Source organism: Python bivittatus, unplaced genomic scaffold (genome assembly GCF_059951505.1).
Source record: "Python bivittatus isolate LINGU-HERP-01145 unplaced genomic scaffold, Pbiv_v1 ctg000700_np1212, whole genome shotgun sequence".
NCBI classification, from domain to species: Eukaryota; Metazoa; Chordata; class Lepidosauria; order Squamata; family Pythonidae; genus Python; species Python bivittatus.
In genome coordinates, this window is record NW_028277098.1 from 103,839,635 (window position 1) to 103,858,263 (window position 18,629).

At 51.4% G+C, this 18,629-nt stretch overlaps 1 protein-coding gene across 1 annotated transcript in view; it reads left to right on the forward strand.

Annotated features, from left to right (window-relative positions):
* Positions 1–18,629, forward strand: part of TGM2 (transglutaminase 2) — a 42,602-nt gene that overhangs the window by 13,137 nt on the left and 10,836 nt on the right. Inside the window, exons 4-9 of the mRNA XM_088153900.1 lie at positions 2,263–2,381; positions 11,926–12,054; positions 12,285–12,462; positions 14,695–14,830; positions 17,119–17,222; positions 18,100–18,339. Of these exons, the coding sequence (XP_088010026.1) occupies positions 2,263–2,381; positions 11,926–12,054; positions 12,285–12,462; positions 14,695–14,830; positions 17,119–17,222; positions 18,100–18,339 (906 nt within the window). The remainder of the gene's footprint in view (positions 1–2,262; positions 2,382–11,925; positions 12,055–12,284; positions 12,463–14,694; positions 14,831–17,118; positions 17,223–18,099; positions 18,340–18,629) is intronic.

Below are 18,629 nucleotides of genomic sequence, written 5' to 3' on the forward strand. Positions count from 1 at the left end.
TAGGACCAAGGGTTTCCCCCGAGGTGTGTCTATTCGGAAATAAAGCATGAGTCAAGAAGAGCAGGAGGAGGCAGAGAGTGACAAACAAGGAAAAAGTGGTCATTTCCCTAGGAAAATCAGCCCAACACCTCTCTTATCGGAGCTAATTTCAGGATGTTTGGCAGGTTTAGGGGGGCTTAGGGAACAGTTTGTCATCCAGTCTGCCCTTTCTCAACATTAAAAAAAACAAAAACATGCTTTCACTGCCAAAATTTGGTGGCACAACCTTGGGAAGCTGGGGGGGGGGGTGCTACCAACTGGTCAGGGGTTGTCCAAGGGCTGCAGCCCGGCGACCCATTCCTCATGCGTGGGAGAATCCACCAGTGCCCTTGGAGAGGTCCTGAGCAAAGACAAGAACATGGGGTGCAGCCTCCGGTTCTCCCGCCTTGCTGCATTAGAGAAGCCCCCCACCCCTCCCACCCTGCAACACACAGCTCCAAACTGTGTGTTGCAATCTCCCCAAGGAGAGCATCATGTTAGAGTTGCCCCGTTGGTGACATGAGTCCGCCCCTGCTGGCCCTGGATGAACAAGGCCAGAGAAGGAGGAGAGAGTCGGAACTGGGTCCTGGGCAGGAGACCTTCCAGGGGCAGGGAGGGAGCACGGGCAGAAGACCCAGGCACCAATGCTGGCGGGATCGGCAGGCAGATTGAATGGGAAAGGGATGGGGCTCGGGAGGGGCGGAGGCCGGAAGCTGCCATGAGCGCCCCACTCCTCCCTGTGCCCTCCCTGAGGTCTGCTGGCGGTCAGTCCAGGGCAGCCCATTCCCTGGCTGAACCCGCTGGTTCCCTGGATTCCACCAGCCTTTGCCCTAAAGGCCCCCAAGATCGGGAAGAGGAAGTCACCCTTGGCAGGGGCTGCCTTGGAGGACCCAGCGGAGCCTGATGGCTTCCAGGGACTTCGGCTGCCCCGGAGAGATGGCTGGGAAAGGTCTTGGAGGCTCCTGTTTTTTCTTAGAAGCAGGGGGTGGGAGGGGACAGTTCCTGAACTGCAGAGTGTGGGGAGGAGAAGCTGATTCATCAGGATGAAAGCCCCCCACCCCCACCAACTCACAGGGGTTAGAAAAATTCACCCCTGACCTCAGTGGGGATGTTTTTCTAATCTTCACTGCTGCAGAGGGAAGCCAGGGAGGGTTTTTCCTTGGATCGCAGCTGGGGAGGAAGGGAAGTGCCGTGCTTTTCTGTCTGCAATTAATTGAATTCATTAATTAAGGGAAACCCTGAATTATTAGAGTGTTGCTAGGCAAGGATGGCCTGGAGGCCGCTGTTTCATTGACACAGATGTTTGGAGTGAATTGAAATGAGGGTTCAGAGGACAAATGCCTGAATGGATCCTGGTTCCCGATCAGGTTTTGGGGTTTCCTGCTGAGAAGTACAGTATCTCCCTGCCTTCTCCTTCTAGGTGGCCTCTCAAAAACCATCTCTTCCTAGCAGAGGGTGGCTGTAACTCGTCATCCCAGAGGGCTCTGAAGGATATTGTCAAAAGAGTCAGGTTGGCAGCCCCAGCAGTGTGATGGAAGCTCCGCCAGCAGAGCTCCAATTGCACCATTTCAGCTGCCACGTTGACTTTTTTGACATGCCCTGCGGTCACTCCTGGGTCATCTGTGTCTTCTGGGGCCAGATTGAAAGCTACAGATTGTGCCCTTGTCCAAGAGTCAAAGGACAGCTCAAGTCTAGTTTACCCTCAGAACTATGTGGGGATCCTCAACGGATGCACTTCATCAATCCTAAAAACATAGCCTTATTTTTCATATCAGGAGTCTGAAAGGAACCCCCTCAAAACACAAGCAAGCAAGCAAACAAAAATGGTTTGCTTCAAGGGAATTACTGATAAACTAATCTCAGTTCCCCTTATCCTCACCTTCCTGAAGCTCTTCTCTGGTACCGATAAGAGGAAACCTCTCTGTTTTGCCTGACGGCAAAGAATGAGCGAGGTCTATGTTCAGGAGAAGCTATCCATCTTTCTCCACTCCTTTACTTTTGCTTAAAGGAGCTTTCTCCAGGTTGGCTTTCCTCGGTGGGGTGTCCTTGGGATGTGTGCTGGATTGCCAGATCCCATGATGCCCAGCCAGGGTGGCTGGGAGTTCCTGAGGGTGGATGGCCGACGTACTGGGAGATCAGCACCCCAGGGAAAGTGGACACAAATGTTCTGCAGAGGTTCTCTTGCATCAGGGCTTCTCAGTCCCAAGCCTGCCTCCTGCATCTGGGCTTCCTTTTTTTCACCAGACGACTCCACGTACTTGGAGAGCGAAGAGGAACGCATTGAATATGTGTTGACTCAACAAGGCCTGATCTACCAAGGCTCGAAGGACTACATCTATTCCATCCCGTGGAACTTTGGGCAGGTGAGCTGCTCTCTTGTCCTGCTATTGGTGGGACCGCCTCTCCCGCACGGTATCTGCCTGTCCCACCAGGTCAGACAGGGCGGACGCACCCCAGGTCCCTTCCCTTAAATGTGGCCATCTGGTGGGACCATGGGGGTGACCCTTCGGCCCCGATCCTTTGGAGCAGCCTCCCCCTGAGATTTGGAGGGCCCCCACCCTATTAGCCTTCCAGAGGGCCACGAAGACCTGGCTTTTCATCCAGGGACTGGGCTAGGATGGAAGGGAGCCCACAAAGGCACATGCAAATGTATAGTGGACAGGATGTTGTGGCACTGTGATGGGTTATGTGATGTTGTTGTGGGGGTTTCTGGGTTTTATTTGTTCTGATTTTATGAACGTTGCTGTGAGCCACCTGGGATTATTGTGTAGAAGATAGGCGGCCATATAGGTTTTCTAAATAAATAGATAAATATTCTAGGCATGGCCGAGGACCACTTGCGCACCTTCTCGCCCTTCTTGAAGGTTGACTGTTTCACTGTGGCTTCGTTCAGCTGAGGAGAGAAAGTTCTTTGGGGGGAGAGAAATGGAAAGGGTGCCGGTCTATCCCCCCACAGCCCGTGGCGAGGAGCATTTTGAGTGGTTGCAATTTCCAAACGGTGGCACCATAAAAAAAATATTTTTTTCCTTTGCTGCTTGTAACTGAATATGGAACAATGCAGAGCAGAAAAGGCCTCTCTGCGACCCAGATGCCCTTCCCAGTGGCTCCTTTCATCCAGGAGGCACAGAGTTAAGGCTCCCTCAATGAAAGGTCATTCAACGAAACAGGCTGGCTAAAAATATGAAGCCACCACCTCATACTGCATCAGGCAATCCTATTTTTAAACATGAACGACTAGGAAAATCCTTTAAAAAATATTTGGATTTCTTTTTTTGATGCATTCAGTGGCATCTTGTTGAAACCAGCCAATCCGTTGGGGGATTTCGCCGCCTGGCAAAGCTCCCTCCCGCTTTGCACAAATGCTCTGCGTTGACACTTCCCAGTGAACCTGAGCATCGGCTGGGAGCCGAACACCCTTTGGACCCAGGCTTCGCGCTGCTCCAGGGGAGGGCTAACCCTGTCTTTAAAAGCAGCCAAAGGAGAGCGGATGGGCAAGGGGAAGGGGGTAGCGCCATCAAGCGCTGAACGAGAGATCTCGCCAGCTTCCCTGGGCAACTCTGCTTAGATGGTTTTTGGGGTGATCCAGGTCTTCAAACCAGGGATCAGCTTGGAGACCTGGCAGGTGCCGGGGGGGGGGGGGCTTGCTTTGAAAAGACCAAGCTCTCCTCGTGTCCAAAGCACAGTGGCCCTGGAGGGTAGTGCCCAGGTATTGCCCAGAGACTAGAGGGAGGGGTCATGCCCACCACTGCCTACAGTGGTAGATACAGCAGAAAAAAGAGGTTGTTAGGACGTGTCTGTAACATTTATTATTATCCTGTTTTATTCCTTTTAATATTGTTTACTTGTGAACTGCCCAGAGTTGTTGGCGGTGGATAGTATACAAATTTAATTAATTGTTGTTGTTGTTTGATGCAAACGGGAAGAGTGTTAGATACCGAACTCTGGGAATGAATGCAAGGCCGTAAAACAGGGTTTCTCTACCTTGGGAACTTTAAGATGTGTGGACTTCAACTCCCAGAATTCATGGCTGGCTGGGGAATTCTGGGAGTTGAAGTCCACACATCTTAGTTCCCAAGGTAGAGAAACACTGCCATAAAGGCTTCATGGCTAGGGATTCCTACTGATAGAAGGCAAAGAATAGCAGTTGAATCAAGGGTGTCCACTGGGTATGGTCAAAGAAGTCAAGATGGGGGCCAGGGCGATCCAAGCTCCATTGATGTCACATGCAATTCACATTAAAAAAGCAGGTGGAACTTTGCACCATCGTGACCACCATCTTGACTTTTTTGACCACACCCTGCAGACATTCCCGATTTGAATCATGCCTAGAATGCCCCCTTAGCTCAGGAACTGCCGCCTTGGCATGGCAGCCACTTCATCTTCTCCTCTGCTCGTTCCCGGAGATACGAATTCTGCCCTAACAGACCTCTCTCCCCATCTGCCCATCCATCTTTCCTAAAAGCTTGCCAGGCCCTCTGACTGGCAAATGAAGTGCCTGCTGTGGCACCCTGGTTCGAGCATGGCCCAGGCTGGCCCTTTCTGGAGCAGTTCCTGGTGAGCGTCCAGCTCCCGACTCCTGAAGCTGCCAGCCCCCTCTCACGGCCTGGACCCCCAGCCGAGCACATCCCGGCAGCCCCCGCCTCGGCCTGGCCCACTGCTGCGGTGGGAGGGATGCTGGGAGAGTTTTATTATACATCTCACAAGGAAAAAAGAAAAATGACCTTCCCTCTCTCAAAGCTTTGTGGAATGTGTCCAAGTCTTCGGGGACTTGGTGGAAAAAGGTGTTCCACAAAGGGAAGAAAGGTCAGGAAGGGGAATTTTGGACAGGAGTCACCTAAACGAAAACACCATTTTCTTGATAAAACCCTCCCAACGTTTTATTGTTTTACAACCACACACTGAACTACAGAACATTTTTTTTTTCCGATAGCCCAGGGCCACTGATTTCAAGGTAGCAGCTACTCAGATTTCAGTCTTCTGCTGGAGCAAAAGCAGAACTTTCCCCACTTGTAGCTTACCTCGGCAACAAACACCTGCTCAGGTTCGGTGGGCCTGACCCCACAGTCAAACCTTAACTTGTTCCCAGCCCATATTTTAAATGCCTCTAAATTGATCCTTCAAGTTCTGGAAAACTACCAGTTTTTCCTGCTTAATCCGGTCCAGAGTCAGAGGATGTAAAGTTTATTCCACTTCGTCCTTTCTGGTAGTTTCCCTGGAGGAAGCTATCCCTGTATGGGGGGGAGGGGGGGTGCAGGGGAGGAAATGCATGCCCTTGGTTATTCATTAGCCAGTCAGCATCTTCAAAACCTCCCCCCTCCCCAAATACGGTTTGCTATCCCTCCAGACCAGGGCCAGACTCAGGACTGGCTGTTACAAGATGTTCTGTTCTACAGAAAGGACTGATTTCCAGTGACATTCCTCGTGAAAAAAGGTACATAAAGTAAAAAGCATTTCTGCACCCTTGCCAAGGTTTGGAGAAGGGAAAGCAAGAACAGATTCATAACAAGGGCTTATTGCAAATCTGATGTTTTTATGCTGTTTGCAGCAGGAAGTTGAGAATGTTCTTTGAGATGTTTGGCTCCTTGTCCTGATTTCTTGGTACTGTTGGTGAATGTAAGATACATTTTCAAAAACCCACATATAATTCACATATAAGTCACCCTGCTGAATTCCATCCCGAGCTCACAGAAAAGCTTTGAAAGGGCCTTTCATGGCCAGAGATAATCCTACAAAGGAAGCTTTGCCATTTATTTATTTTTTCATTAACTCTGGTGACCTCATTTGGGGAAGTGAAAACGCTGCGCAAAAGAGGAGGAGGTGGCAGTCTGGGTTTGCAGAGGCAGGATGAACCTTGAATCATCAGGAAACTGGGTGTGAAAGCCCTGAACCCAGGCAGAGGGCAGAAAAAATTCCACCAGGCTGAAGCGCACTCAGATCTCCCCCACAAAGCCTACGCAGATGTCTGTGTTTCCCAAAGGATGAGTCTGTCCTGGAGATACCCAAGTCTGGTGGTGGCGGTGGGAAATCGACTCTTTTGTGGGGAAAACAGATGCTGGAGGCCATCTAGGCTGAACCCACGTCATGAGAGCAGCGCACAATTTGCAGCAAGCCCAAGGCATCCCGTGGATCACCAGGCATCCATTCCCAGCCAGCATCACCAAAGAGCACCAGGTTGGAGAAGGCTGCCGCAGAGGGTGGCATGGCCGAGAGGAAGCTTCGTAAGATGTGAATGGAATATTCGTAGAATGGAAATCATAATGTTGCACCTGAAGCCATATATTCACTCTCAGAGTAGTAGAAGCACAAACTGATCTTCTCACCCAACAAAGCAAACCGGGCAAATGTCAGTTCCAACTCATTCAGTCCCCGGGCAGGGGAGGTATGGATGGGCAGTCAAGACCTAATTCTGTATTTAGTGGTTGAACCGTTAGGAGCCAGGGCATTCTCATAGAGTCCTTATCTTGTAATTCAATTGGTGCAGCCCTCTGGGACTCCAGGGGGTTGCAGCTCCAGTTTCTCTGCTGGATGGGCCCCCAGCTCTGTGAAACACTCCCAGGGAAGGAGAGCCTATCAGTGGGGTCATTGTCAAAATGGCCTTGGTGAGCAAGGAGTTTCTCCTAATGCCTGGCCAACACCTACTGGGTCCAGGTTCTACCTCTGGATTCCAAGGTTTCTGGAGCAGCAAAGAACATGGGGATGCCTACAGGTGTCCCGCAACAGAGGCTGATTTTCCAGAGGAGGGGAGAGAGAGAGAGAGAGAGAGAGAGAGAGAGAGAGACATGAAGAAGACATGTATCATAGAATCATGGGAAGGGATCTGGGAGGTCTTCTAGTCCAACCACAGACTGTGCCAGGTGCAGGGATCTTGTCCTGCCCCATCTCCAATTTTTCTAACTTGTAATTCTTTGTGCGAAGAGAGGACTCTTTGGAAAAGACCCTGATGGAAGGCAAAAGGAGAAGAGGACGTCAGAGGATGAGATGGTTCGATAGCATCACTGAAGCAATGAGCATGAAATTGAGCAAGCTCAGGGAGGCAGCGAAGGACAGGAAGGCCTGGCGCAATATGGGTCATGGGGTCACGAAGAGTCGGACACGACTTAACGACTGAACAACAAATTCTTTGTGTTAAAAGAAAAAATCTTGTTTGGCTGAGAATTCAAGCAATCAGGTGGTGGAACACTGACTCCAGGTGTGGGATCTGCAGAAAACAAATGCCCAGATTGGATGGGCTAAAATACCGGATGCCCAGCCCAAGGAAAAGATCCAAGTCAGGCCGTGAAAGGGCAGGTGGCCTCCTTTCGCTCCTGGCTACGTGGTACAGCAGGCAAATTGCCGGTTCTAGAGGTGGAGCCGTTATGGGTCTCCTGCGCCCTGGCCTTTCTTGGGGGCCGGCAGAGGGAAAGACTTCCACACGGCTCTCTCGGCGTCTGTGGCTTCGGGGAATCTAATCTACACTATCCAAGCGACCAGAGGCGTCTCGGCTGCTGTCAAACCGTCCCTCTGCCGCCTGGACTTGAAGATAAAAAACACTCCTGCTGGGATGTCACAGGTTGTCCTGGTGCTTGGAAGAGTTGTTGTTCTCTCTTGGAATCCTCCTCCTCATGGGAGACATGTTTGTCCTTTTCCACCTGCAGAGCTTGGATCAGTCGGTCCCACATTTCTGTAAAGCCCAGGTCAAGCCTTTGAGTGCAGAGAGCCTCCCCGGAGGAATTTCTCCAGGAGATCGACACTCAGTTCCCCAAGGGCCTCACCTGGTATCCCAGGACTTGCCAACAGGAGAGTTGAGGGCCCGTTTGAGCCTTGAGCAAGGTCTTCTTGGATGGCACCACTCCAGGGCTTCAGAAGCAGTTTTGGTTCTTCTCATCCACCCCAAAACACCTCAAAAATGCTGCCACCCCAAAAGCGGATGCATCAAGAGCTCACGTACGACATGCCAAACTTGGTCTGAACAAAGGACCCATCTCTCCTGCAGGAAACCCATGTAGCACTGCCTTATCCTTTGGCTGTAGGGAGCTGAAGGCAGGTGGACCAACACTCTTCTGACAAATGAATGCCTGACTTCATGCCAGGGAGAAGTTGGGAAGAACAGAAGAAGAGCTGCTGTGAAACTGGATCAGGCTAAATGCTCCTCCAGCTGGACCCATCAGATCCAAAGACACCGAATCTTCATTAGTAAAATGGTAAAATATGAGTTAGAAGGTACAGCTGTGAGATGGATTCATAAGCATATCCTAAATGAATCCAGACCAAAGCAAAGCAAATCAATCTGACTGCACATCAGCCTAGAGGAAAGGATTGAGTGGAATCCACAGGGCTCCGTCCAGGGCTTTTGGCTGTCCAACACTTTTTTTAAGGACTTGGATGTTACTGAGGGGACACTTTCTAAGTTTGCAGATGACACAAAATTAGGAGGAACAGCTAAAAGAGACAGAGAAGATTCAAAAATATTGAGACAGGCTTGAAGTGTGGTCTGAAACAAACAGAAGAAATGTGAAGTCCTACATCTAGGGAGAAAAAAATGCAGAGCACAAGTCTAGGATGGGGAGACTTGACTTGGCAGCGGTACGTGGGAAAAGGATCTGGGTGTCCTGATTAACCATAAGCTGAAGCTCAGCCAGCACTGGGATGCAGCTGCTAAAAAAGCCAATGCTATTTTTGGATGTATCAACAAGAGCATAAAGTCCACATCGTGAGAAGTAATTGTCCTTCTCTACTTTGGCCTAGTTGGACCCTGTTTGGAGGATATGCCCGGTTCTGGGCACCACAGTCCAAAAAGGACATCAACCAATGGCAGGAAGTTCACAGGAGGGTATCAAGATGGTGAAGGGCCTGGAAACCAAGGCCTGTGAGGAACAGCTAAGTGATCTGGGGATGTACTGTCGAAGGTTTTCACGGCCGGAATACGATGGCTGATGTGGGTCTTCCGGGCTGTGTGGCCGTGTTCTGGAAGTTTTGGTTCCTAACGTTTCGCCAGCATCCGTGACCAGCATCTTCAGTGCTCCTGTCCTCTGAAGATGTTTAGCCTACAAAAGAGAAGATGGAAGGATATCAGGCTTCCAATATGTAGAGGATTGCCATATAGAGGAGGGAGTGGACTTATTCTCTAATTGTTATGGAGGGCAGAACCAAGACCAGGACCAGAATCAGAGGGTTGAGAGGACAAGGAAGTAGATTCTGGTTAGATCTTAGGAAGAATGCTGTGATGGTACCAGTGGCCAATGGGCAGAATAGGTTGCCTCATGAAGGGGTCTGTTGCTCTTCACTGGAAGCCTTCAAAGAGAGCTGAAGTGCTCTAGTGGACTCTGCTCTGAGCAGGGTTTGGGCTAGAAGACCTCTGAGGTCCCTTCCAACAGGATGATTCTCAGATTCTGTTACTCTGCGTAAAGAAAAGCCCTGCTATCACGCCAAGGGGCGTCCAGTCCAGTGGCTGGGAGTACCCAAACACAGACGGTGAGTGAGTGCCCTCTTCCACATGAGAAGCTGGTGCCAGCTTGGAACCATCCCCAGGCCTGTGTTATCACACCCCTTTGGCTACCTTCAAGGGCTGAGCCAGCTGATTTCTGGCAAGAAAAGTAGGTGGGGATTGAAGCAATTCCCCAGAAGGGGTAGGGTCCTGTTTGCTGGATGTGTTGGCAGGGCAGCTGGACATTCAGCTGCCTGGAATGTTTTAATTCAGACTCCTGGGCTAGGAAGGGGGTCAGACTCCATGGTCTCAAGGCCTCCTTCCAGGGTCCTCCCCCCACCCACCCCCACCCTCTTTTGGGCTTCAGCTACCTGGGAAGATCTTTGCAGGGGAAAAGCGGTTGGAAGGCTTAACAGCATCCCCTCACCCTTTGAGAAGTTTGTCTGCAACCAGACAAGGACACACAATATGGGGTGTGTGTGTGTGTGTGTGCAGGTGCAAGCAGCTTCCTTCATTTCTCATAAGTGAGGCCTGGGAATTCTTGGAAGGGGAGCAGAGATTTTGGCTCCTTTCTGGCTCCGTGTTCTCAGCGCTGCTGGTTTGGCAGCATTGCTGATATCGCAGCTCATCTTCAAAGGGCCGGTGAGCGGAAACGGGCGGCATGAAAGGCCCTTTTGTTGCTCTCCAAAGCCCATGACGGGAGCTGTAGGACGCTGTGAAATCCAAGGGGAAAGAATCGGGGGGGGGGGGCACGACTGCAATCACCATTGTTCAGGAGGGCTGTTGTGGCACCTTCTCTGTTTTGCCAGCCTCCACAGGGCCTAAAGCTTCTTGGATCCACATAAAAAACAGGTGGAGCTTTGTTAGTGCCCTCTCAGCCCCCATCTTGACTTTCTTGACCAGTGCGTGGCCACCCCTGCTTGGGGCCTTTGCAAACCTCAGCTTGGAGAGGTCCGCGGAGTGAGCCACGATCTCCCAGCAGAGCCAACGGAGCCTGTGCCTCCCCCCACTCGCAGCCTGGCGCAGTCTCAGCCCAGGAGGTGCCTCTGACAGCTGGCAGCGTCTTCAGGCCTCCTGGCCAGGACTGCGTTCTCCAGTGGAGAATGGGTGGGGCCTCCAGGTACATTCCAGGTGGCTGGAACAAAAGGCCTCTTGTTGGGGCCAATTGCTTGCGAATCGCCAAATACTTTTCAAGTCCCATCCTGCTCCCTCCGGAGACAGCATAAAACCCGCTCTGTGTCGGGGCGGGGGGGGGGGGGAGACACAGGAACATCTGTCATCCCGGGCGTAGGCGACTGGGTTGCACCCTGGCTGCCCTCGCTCTGAGCAATTTTTAGAAAAGCAGGGAGTAAGAAATGGATGGCAGGCAGGTATGAATCCCGTGAAACACACCTGGGGCCGCACGAGTCTACCTCTGCTAGGGAATCGGCAAGCGAGAAGGCGGTTCCGCGTTCCCAACCTGGGGCCCCTGCAGGACCATGGACTTCTGCTCCCCGGATTCTCAACCATGGTTATGCTGGGTGGGCAACTCTGGGAGGTGAAGTCCATGCTGCTGGAGGGGCCCCGGGTTGCGGAGGGCAGAGACACGGGTCAAGATGCTGGATCGCTTCACCAATCTTTCACCCGTCAGCAAAGCGGTGGTGGTGCTCTTGAACACATCAGGTCAGAGTGGAACTGGAACTGAGTGAGCGCTCTTCTCTCCCTTCAGAAAAATAGCCGTGTTGGGGGAAATTCTTTGCAACTTTACACAAAGGAAAAAATTAACAAAACCTCACCATCACAGTTATTGCCTGGCCAAAGTAGGGAACCTTTCAAGAAGCGAAAATGGGGCTTTTTGCCCTTAGAAAGTAACTGCAAGGGGCCATTTGTGTGTGTGGGGGGGGATTAACCCCCTTCCCCCTATTTATGTTTGGTTTATTGCAATATTCGTAATCTGCCTTAAGGGTGGATCACAGAGCAGAGTGCGATTAGCTAAACCATTTTAAAAACCAGCCACAACACCAGAAGAAGGCAGAAAATCACTCCCGTAACATAGCTCCACAATCCAGTTTTCACAAAGGTGAGTTACTTAGCAATTTATTTATTTATTATACTTCTATACCTCTGAATCTACCCAAGATTCATGAATTTTCAGCTAGCCAATAAATATCTGTAATACAGTAGAACACTTAAAAATCTTGCCTCCGCCCCCCTGCCCCCCCCCCCATTGCTGTGAATAGCAAATAGGTCTTCACATTCACTTGCCACTGGCTGAATGAGATCTGTGATGGGCAGGCCATCTTCAGATGCCACAGCTCCTCATCTCTCCAGGTGCTGGACTATACCCACCAGAACAAGACAGAGGACTCTGGCCATGTTCCTCCTTGCTCTCTGGCTATTTAGGCTAAAGATAAGGAATCTGTTTATGCATTTGTGCTTATCTGAGGATCAAAAACAGCCAGATGTTTCTTTGAAGGCCATCAGCTCCCTCTCAGTTCTTTGATCTTCTTGCCTCCCTGCATTAGTTTGAAGAGGAGATTTTGGACATCTGCTTCCAGCTGCTGGACACCAACCCCAAGTTCCTCCTCAATCAAGACAAGGACTGTTCTCGCCGCAACAGCCCAGTCTACGTCAGCAGGGTGGTGAGCGCCATGGTAAGACAATGGATCAGAATGGATTTCTGTGCCAAGTTTGGCTAGCACTTTGTTGACAGATGGGACCAAATTAAAAAGGATTCCCACTTTTTCAGGCCTTGCAGGATTCCTCCTACACTAAAGTCAGCAAGGCTTAAGGTTTATCTGAAGTGTAAACAGGCGGACCTACAAAAACAAAGTCTGGCAAACCTGTGTTATTTCGCCCTGAGCTGTTGTTTCCTTGGCTGCAGGTCAACTGTAACGATGATCAAGGCATCCTCTTTGGACGCTGGGATAACTATTATGGTGATGGGGTGAGCCCTACGACTTGGAGTGGGAGTGTGGACATCCTTCGGAGGTGGCAGAAGTACGCGTGCAAACCTGTTCGGTATGGGCAATGCTGGGTCTTCGCTGCAGTGGCCTGCACAGGTGAGAATCCACAGCTGGTCAAGATTCTGCCCACTTTGCCACCATCACTGTGGTGCAGCTGGTTGGAGGGGGAAGTCCAAGAGAGATGTCTCAGCCCAACAAGGTAGAAACCGATGCCGTGTAGGTCAGGACTACTTTTATTGGAACAGGATCTTGCAAGTCTAAAGGTGCTCCCTGCCCCCAACCTTATCTCGTGTGAACTTGGGAGGGGTTGGTTATTTTCTTGGCCCGGGCTCAAGCCCCTCCTGTTGGACCGTTGCCTTCATAGTGACTCTTCCTCCTGCCCTTCAAGGCCATTCCCTCTGCCCTCTACAAGATGTAACAAATGTGGTGGGATTCAACAGAAATCAGAGCTCGGGTTTGCTCGGTTGATTGTCATCAGGGTGGGGTCAAAAAAGTCAAGACGGCAGCCACAACCATGTGACCAACGCCCTGCCTCCACGTGGAGAGGGGCAAGGCTTCACTCGTATGGTTGCAGCTAAAATCTTGACTTTTTGGCCACTCCATGGGTAGCCGATTCTCAGATAATTCTCCTCCTTATACTTTGAGTGCAAATATATAGATCTATATCTACTTCATCTGAAAGTCCACCCCCCAAATTCCAGGCTGGCCTTTGTAAGGCTTGGGGAGGACGGCATGAAAATTCCTCAATGTAATTAAAGCAGCGACGGGCAGCTTTGCAAAAGGAAAGTCCCGTTTGCTTCCCAAACCGCCTCCCCTGCAGCTCTCACTCGTCACAGGCGGAGGGGCTCGGCCCGGGTTGTGTGCCGCAAGACCCCGATGGCAGACGTCAAACTGATGAGCATGCTTGGCAGGCGGTGGTCTCGGGTGATCCTTCGGTGGCTGAGTTTGATCTAGCAGGGCCCCTGCGCCACGGAGCAGGGGAGAGAGATGAAACTCTCAGCTATTGACGGGGAACTGCAAACATGATTTTAGAGGTCCTCAGGCAGGGACACTTTAATTCAGTGTTTCTCAGCCTCAGCAACTTGAAGCTGTGTGGACTTCAACTCCCAGAATTCCCTGGCTGGGGAACTCTGGGAGTTGAAGTCCACACAGCTTCAAGTTGCTGAGGTTGAGAAACACTGCTCTAATTTCTCTTCTGGGCTGGGTCTCCATTGCAAGGAAGAAATGCGACTCTCCAACAAAGAGCCCCCGGTCACTCCAACCTGCAACTTTGCAGCAGGGCTGCAGTTGCCACTCCCAGAATTTGCACCCCAATACCTCCAGCACAAAACCTGCATGTCTGATGCAGGGAAGCGGGTTTTTACAGGCCAACAAGTCTATAGCCAACATGGTGTGGGTGATCTGTGGTGCTCAGCCTGAAGCACGCACCTGGCCGGGATTGCCCTTGGGTGAAGAACCGTCTTGTAGCCACAGACTGCATTTATTTTATTTTCCAACTGCGTAGCTGTAGCTGAGACAGTATTTTCTTTTTTTAAAAAAAGAAGAACCCGTTCTGCTTACCAGGAAACAGAGGGACAGTGTCCTTCTTCCTTGACAAGCGTCAAGCTGTCTCACCGGCTGATCTCGCCAAGGAACCAGTTTCTGCTCACATTTCCTTTGCTTCATGCACACCTTTGGATTAGCCCCTGGCAGGCAGCCACCCACGGCTCAGGGTGAGAACTTAGTTGTGGGCTTCCCACCTGCTGGAAGGCAGATCCTGGGTAGCCTCGGTGCAGGCGGGGGAACGCACTGTAGGAATGTGATTTTTCTGAGTCCAAGAATATTAGACATGAGCAGGGGGTCTGCGGGGCATTCAAAAACTCAAGATAGTGGCCGTGGGAGACACCCCTGGCATGAGGCATATGAAGGAATATTTAGAGCAGTGCTTCTCAAACTTGGTGACTTTGAGGACTGACTCCCAGAATTCCCCAGCCAGAATACCCACTGCAGAGTCCTCTGGGAGTTGGAGTCCACAGATCTGGGAGTGGCCCATGTTGAGAGACCCTGATTTAGGGCCCTGCTCAATAGCTCTGCTAAACTCTTCTCCTTTCGTCTTACGTGGAACACACATTGGGAGCCCGGTTCTGCACTCTGCCCCCTTTTCATTCCTGCACGCTCATCCACCTTCACCTCAAAAGTGCTCCGTTACGGACAGGAACGCAAACGTCCACTAACAAACAAGCAAGCAAGCACAAAGTTAGCAAGAGTCTTGTTTGGATTTCCAGAGAGTGAGCGGGCAAAGCGGCCACACGGTCATTTAATTTGGTCTTTTCTCCTCCTGCCTGCCAGTGCTCCGGTGCCTCGGGATCCCTACTCGTGTGGTGACCAACTATAACTCTGCCCACGATACGAATGGCAACTTGGTCATAGAGCAGTATTTAGACGAGAACGGGAAGCTGCAGAAGGGGAACCGAGAGCTCATCTGGTGAGTGGAGGGCTGGGGGGGAAGGCCAGCACTGGGGCTCGCGGATCAGGCTGCCCACAGACGTGTGACCCCAAACGCCATTCCTTCCCCTTGGCGCTCCTTAAAGGGAAGTGGGGCCAAATTTCCTTGCCTCGAGTCCTGCAGTAACGCTTTGGCGAGTGACCGTCATCCAAGGTCCTCCTTGGGCACCTCCCGTTTATTTTTTTGAAGGGGGCGCACAGGGCAAGGATAAAAATAAGCCTTCCTGAGAGATTTGACCTGGGTAGACCTGGGTCCCCAGATAAGGGCTCCTCCTGTGCCTGTCTGCTGCTTCAAGGCTGGGGTGCAACCTGTAGGGGCCACCTGCTTCACTGCTCCTCAAACGTTGCCTTCCCCAACTGCTGATGGCTTGAGTTCAACCTTGCAACCTTGGCTAGAGCTAAAGCGGGTCCAGGGGCTGGATGGCTGAGATCTGGAAGCACAGATCTGTCCCAGATCCTGGGTTTGCTCTGCAGCTTAACGCCTTGGAGATCCAACAGATTTTCTCCCTTCACTTGTGAGAGCTGCCCTGAACTACATGTCACCCTGGAAGGAGATGAAGCGGAACCAACAGCTGCATGTGGGAAATGCTGAAACTTTTTACATCGACGGACGGCCTGTCTGCAAAGATCAGGAATCTGGAAGCATCTGTTTGGACTAATCAGCCTAAGCTTTTAACTGATTAACAAATACCAGCATGGGTCGGTTTGCGAAGGCGCTCCCAGGCACCTCCTGATTTTTGGCTACCACAGACTAATGCGGCTCTCCCCCCGCAATCCCCACCTGCAGAGGAGAGACAGCGAAGGGTCTTAAGTGCTAAAACTCGTCCTTTAGTCAGGAAGTGGGCCTTACAAGTGCCCCCACCCCATTTCAGGACCCCAGAGCTGCAGAGCTGGCATGCGCAACTCCCTCTGTCCTGTCTGCACCGCAGGCAAGAAGTGGTGACTCAGCGCCGGCTGTGACCCCCCCGTGCCCCCTCCCTCTGCACACACTCTGCTCTTCCTTTGCTTTGCCCTCCTCCCAGGGTTTTGCAGCTGCAGCCCCTGAACTCAGCCCCGTTTGCTCAAACCCGGGGCCAACGACGGCAATCTTTTCAACGGCACGCTCCCAGTCAGAATGCAGAAAAGCATTTTATTTTAAATGTCTGAATGCTAACCTACCAGTCCGTAATTCTTAACTTCTCCTTCACAAATTGTATAAGGGCTGGGGCGGATTTGCCTTCCCCCCCTAACCAATGGGGGCTCTGTTTTTAATTCACTTTTCTTTTTTTTCTTTTTTTTGCCTTTTAACTCACATCCAAGGAGGCCAGGCAGGTCTAGAAAAAGCCCGTTTCTCTTCCCAAAACACAGTTTGCCAACATGACACTTCCCTCCCAGAGGCTGGCCTTTACTCTCCCTGGTAGCGTTTGTCCTTTTCTCCGGACTTTTCTAGTTCTTTTCTAGTCCTTGGAAATAAGCACCATTGATTCTTATTTTTAAAAACCATCAGGTGGAGCAGAGAGCTTGGCCGTCCCCAAGAGAGGTCTCTGGCACTGATGTCACCTTGGGGGACCCCAGAGTTACAGCAGTTTTAACACGCCCCCCCCCCCCAAGCAAGAGGCTTCCAAACTGAGCTGCGGTGGCTGCGTGACTCCTCCAGGAGTCAGCCAGTTGAGGGCCCAAATAGCTGAATCGTGAGAAACGGGGAACAGAGTGACGGGAAAGCTGGTCTTGGAGTCAATATTCAGGGAGTGGGAAATGGGAGAGAAATTCATGCTCGCATCATGACAGTCTCGCACAAATCATGCTGTGACTTGCATCATTTGCACGATGACCTCACGATGCATGGGATGTCCCATGACCCCCCCGACCCATCCAGATGCTTTTATCCTGCTTGTTTCCATTGGATCATTTACCGTCTTAATTGGGCTTGGCTGCTCCCTGGCAAGGGCTGATGAGACGTTGGTGCTTTGGGGACTTCTCCAGTTGCAGCCCGAAGCTAAGGCTCGTTCTTAACTGCGCGGGCTGGGCAATTCAAGATTTTTTTTGTCTTTATGGATACCAGAGGGGCAGCAGCAGCATTCTGCAAGCAAAGTACTTTCTGGTCTTTTCCTTGGTATCTCTGCCGAGGACACCTTGTCCTCGGCACAAAGGAGAATTTGCCGGGGAACTGGGCCTCTTATCACTGGGAGCACGTTGGACCCTTGCACGGTGTTATAACCTTTGGAGGAATGTGGAGGCGGCTCTCCTTGGAAATCCCCAATCGCTCTCTCCTCTCTCTCCTCGGCCCAGGAATTATCACTGCTGGGTGGAATCTTGGATGACCCGTCCAGACCTTCCGAGCGGCTACGATGGCTGGCAGGTCTTGGACCCAACTCCTCAGGAAAAAAGCGATGGTAAGTGATGGAAAAATTGTGTTTCCAGTTCTACTGAAGGCTAAGAAAAGATCTTAGATGAAGGAGGCTATTACATGCCAAGCCCGGACATCTGACCTGAAGCTAGTTCTTGGTAGAAATCTATCCTATCGTCATTCTCAGATCCCCAGAAATTCCCAGGGCTGAATCTGGAGGCTTCTCTAGGATGAACATGTGCTCAGCTGCAGATCTTGAGTTGCGCTTGACCCCCTGTGGTTTCATGGACACGTCTATGTGATTGTCTTGGGAGGAAGACCAAACTGGTTCGCCACTGCCTCCCTCCAGGTGTTTTTCCATGATCCCAACCTAGCCTACAGCCCTTGTCTCTTATCCAAGTGTGAGCCATGTCCCACTCACCCTCCTTAGCTTTTGAGGCCAGGTGTGATCCATCCGGTGTCACCCCTTGCAGAGACGCAAGTCTCTGTTAAGTTGAGCTCAGTGCCGGGTGACCTCTTGGACAGATCCATGCATCTTTCTTGGCGACAGTCTGGAAGTCGTTTGCTCAACTTTCCTTCAGGATTTTCTTCCTGCTACAGTCTACAGCCCTTTTATTCTCGGAGGCCTTCGCAAAGTCAGTCTTTGCATACAGAAAATTTGGGGCCCAATCTCTGTTAGAAGGATCTTGGGGGGTGGGAAGGCTTCTATCCAGCCCGAGAGAGGAAATAATGCTGAACTTGATGGGCCCCCTTAACCCCAGATGCAGCAACTTCACAAATTCATAAATCGCAGGACCTCCACCTCCATCAAGGGAGGTTGTTTTTATCGCTGGAGGTCAGATTAAATGCCTCCTGCATCCTCAGTTGCTGAATCCCACCGCCAATGGCCTTGCCGCCTGCTGAAAGCTTGTTTCACTCCACAGGCGTTTTCTGCTGCGGGCCCACTCCCGTGAGAGCCATCAAGGAGGGGGAGCTTCATCTTAAGTACGACGTGAAGTTCGTCTTTGCCGAGGTCAACGCGGATGTGGCGTACCTGATGCTCCAGGATGACATGTCCCGAAAGAAGACCATGCACCCCACCGTTGTGGGCAAGAAGATCAGCACCAAGAGTGTGGGGAAGGACACCAAAGAGGACATCACTCACAACTATAAACATCAGGAAGGTACTCAGAGCAACTTGAGGGGATGTGGAAAAATTTGGTGGGCACCCTTTAGCTCACCCTGGCAGGGAATAAATGGGCTTCTGACCCAGTACGTTTAGAGGAAGCCCAAGTATTCAGAAATGATAACGAAACTCCTGCCTCAGTGCCTTTCTTCCAAGTTCTGTGCACGCATCGTGGTGTGGCCATCTGGCGCTCTTAAGCCAGTGCAGAGTTTCTTTAGAAATGAAGCCCAGAGAGGAGGGGGTAAAGAATCGCTCCTGTCCGGGTGGGGAGAGAGGAGCCGCCCTCCA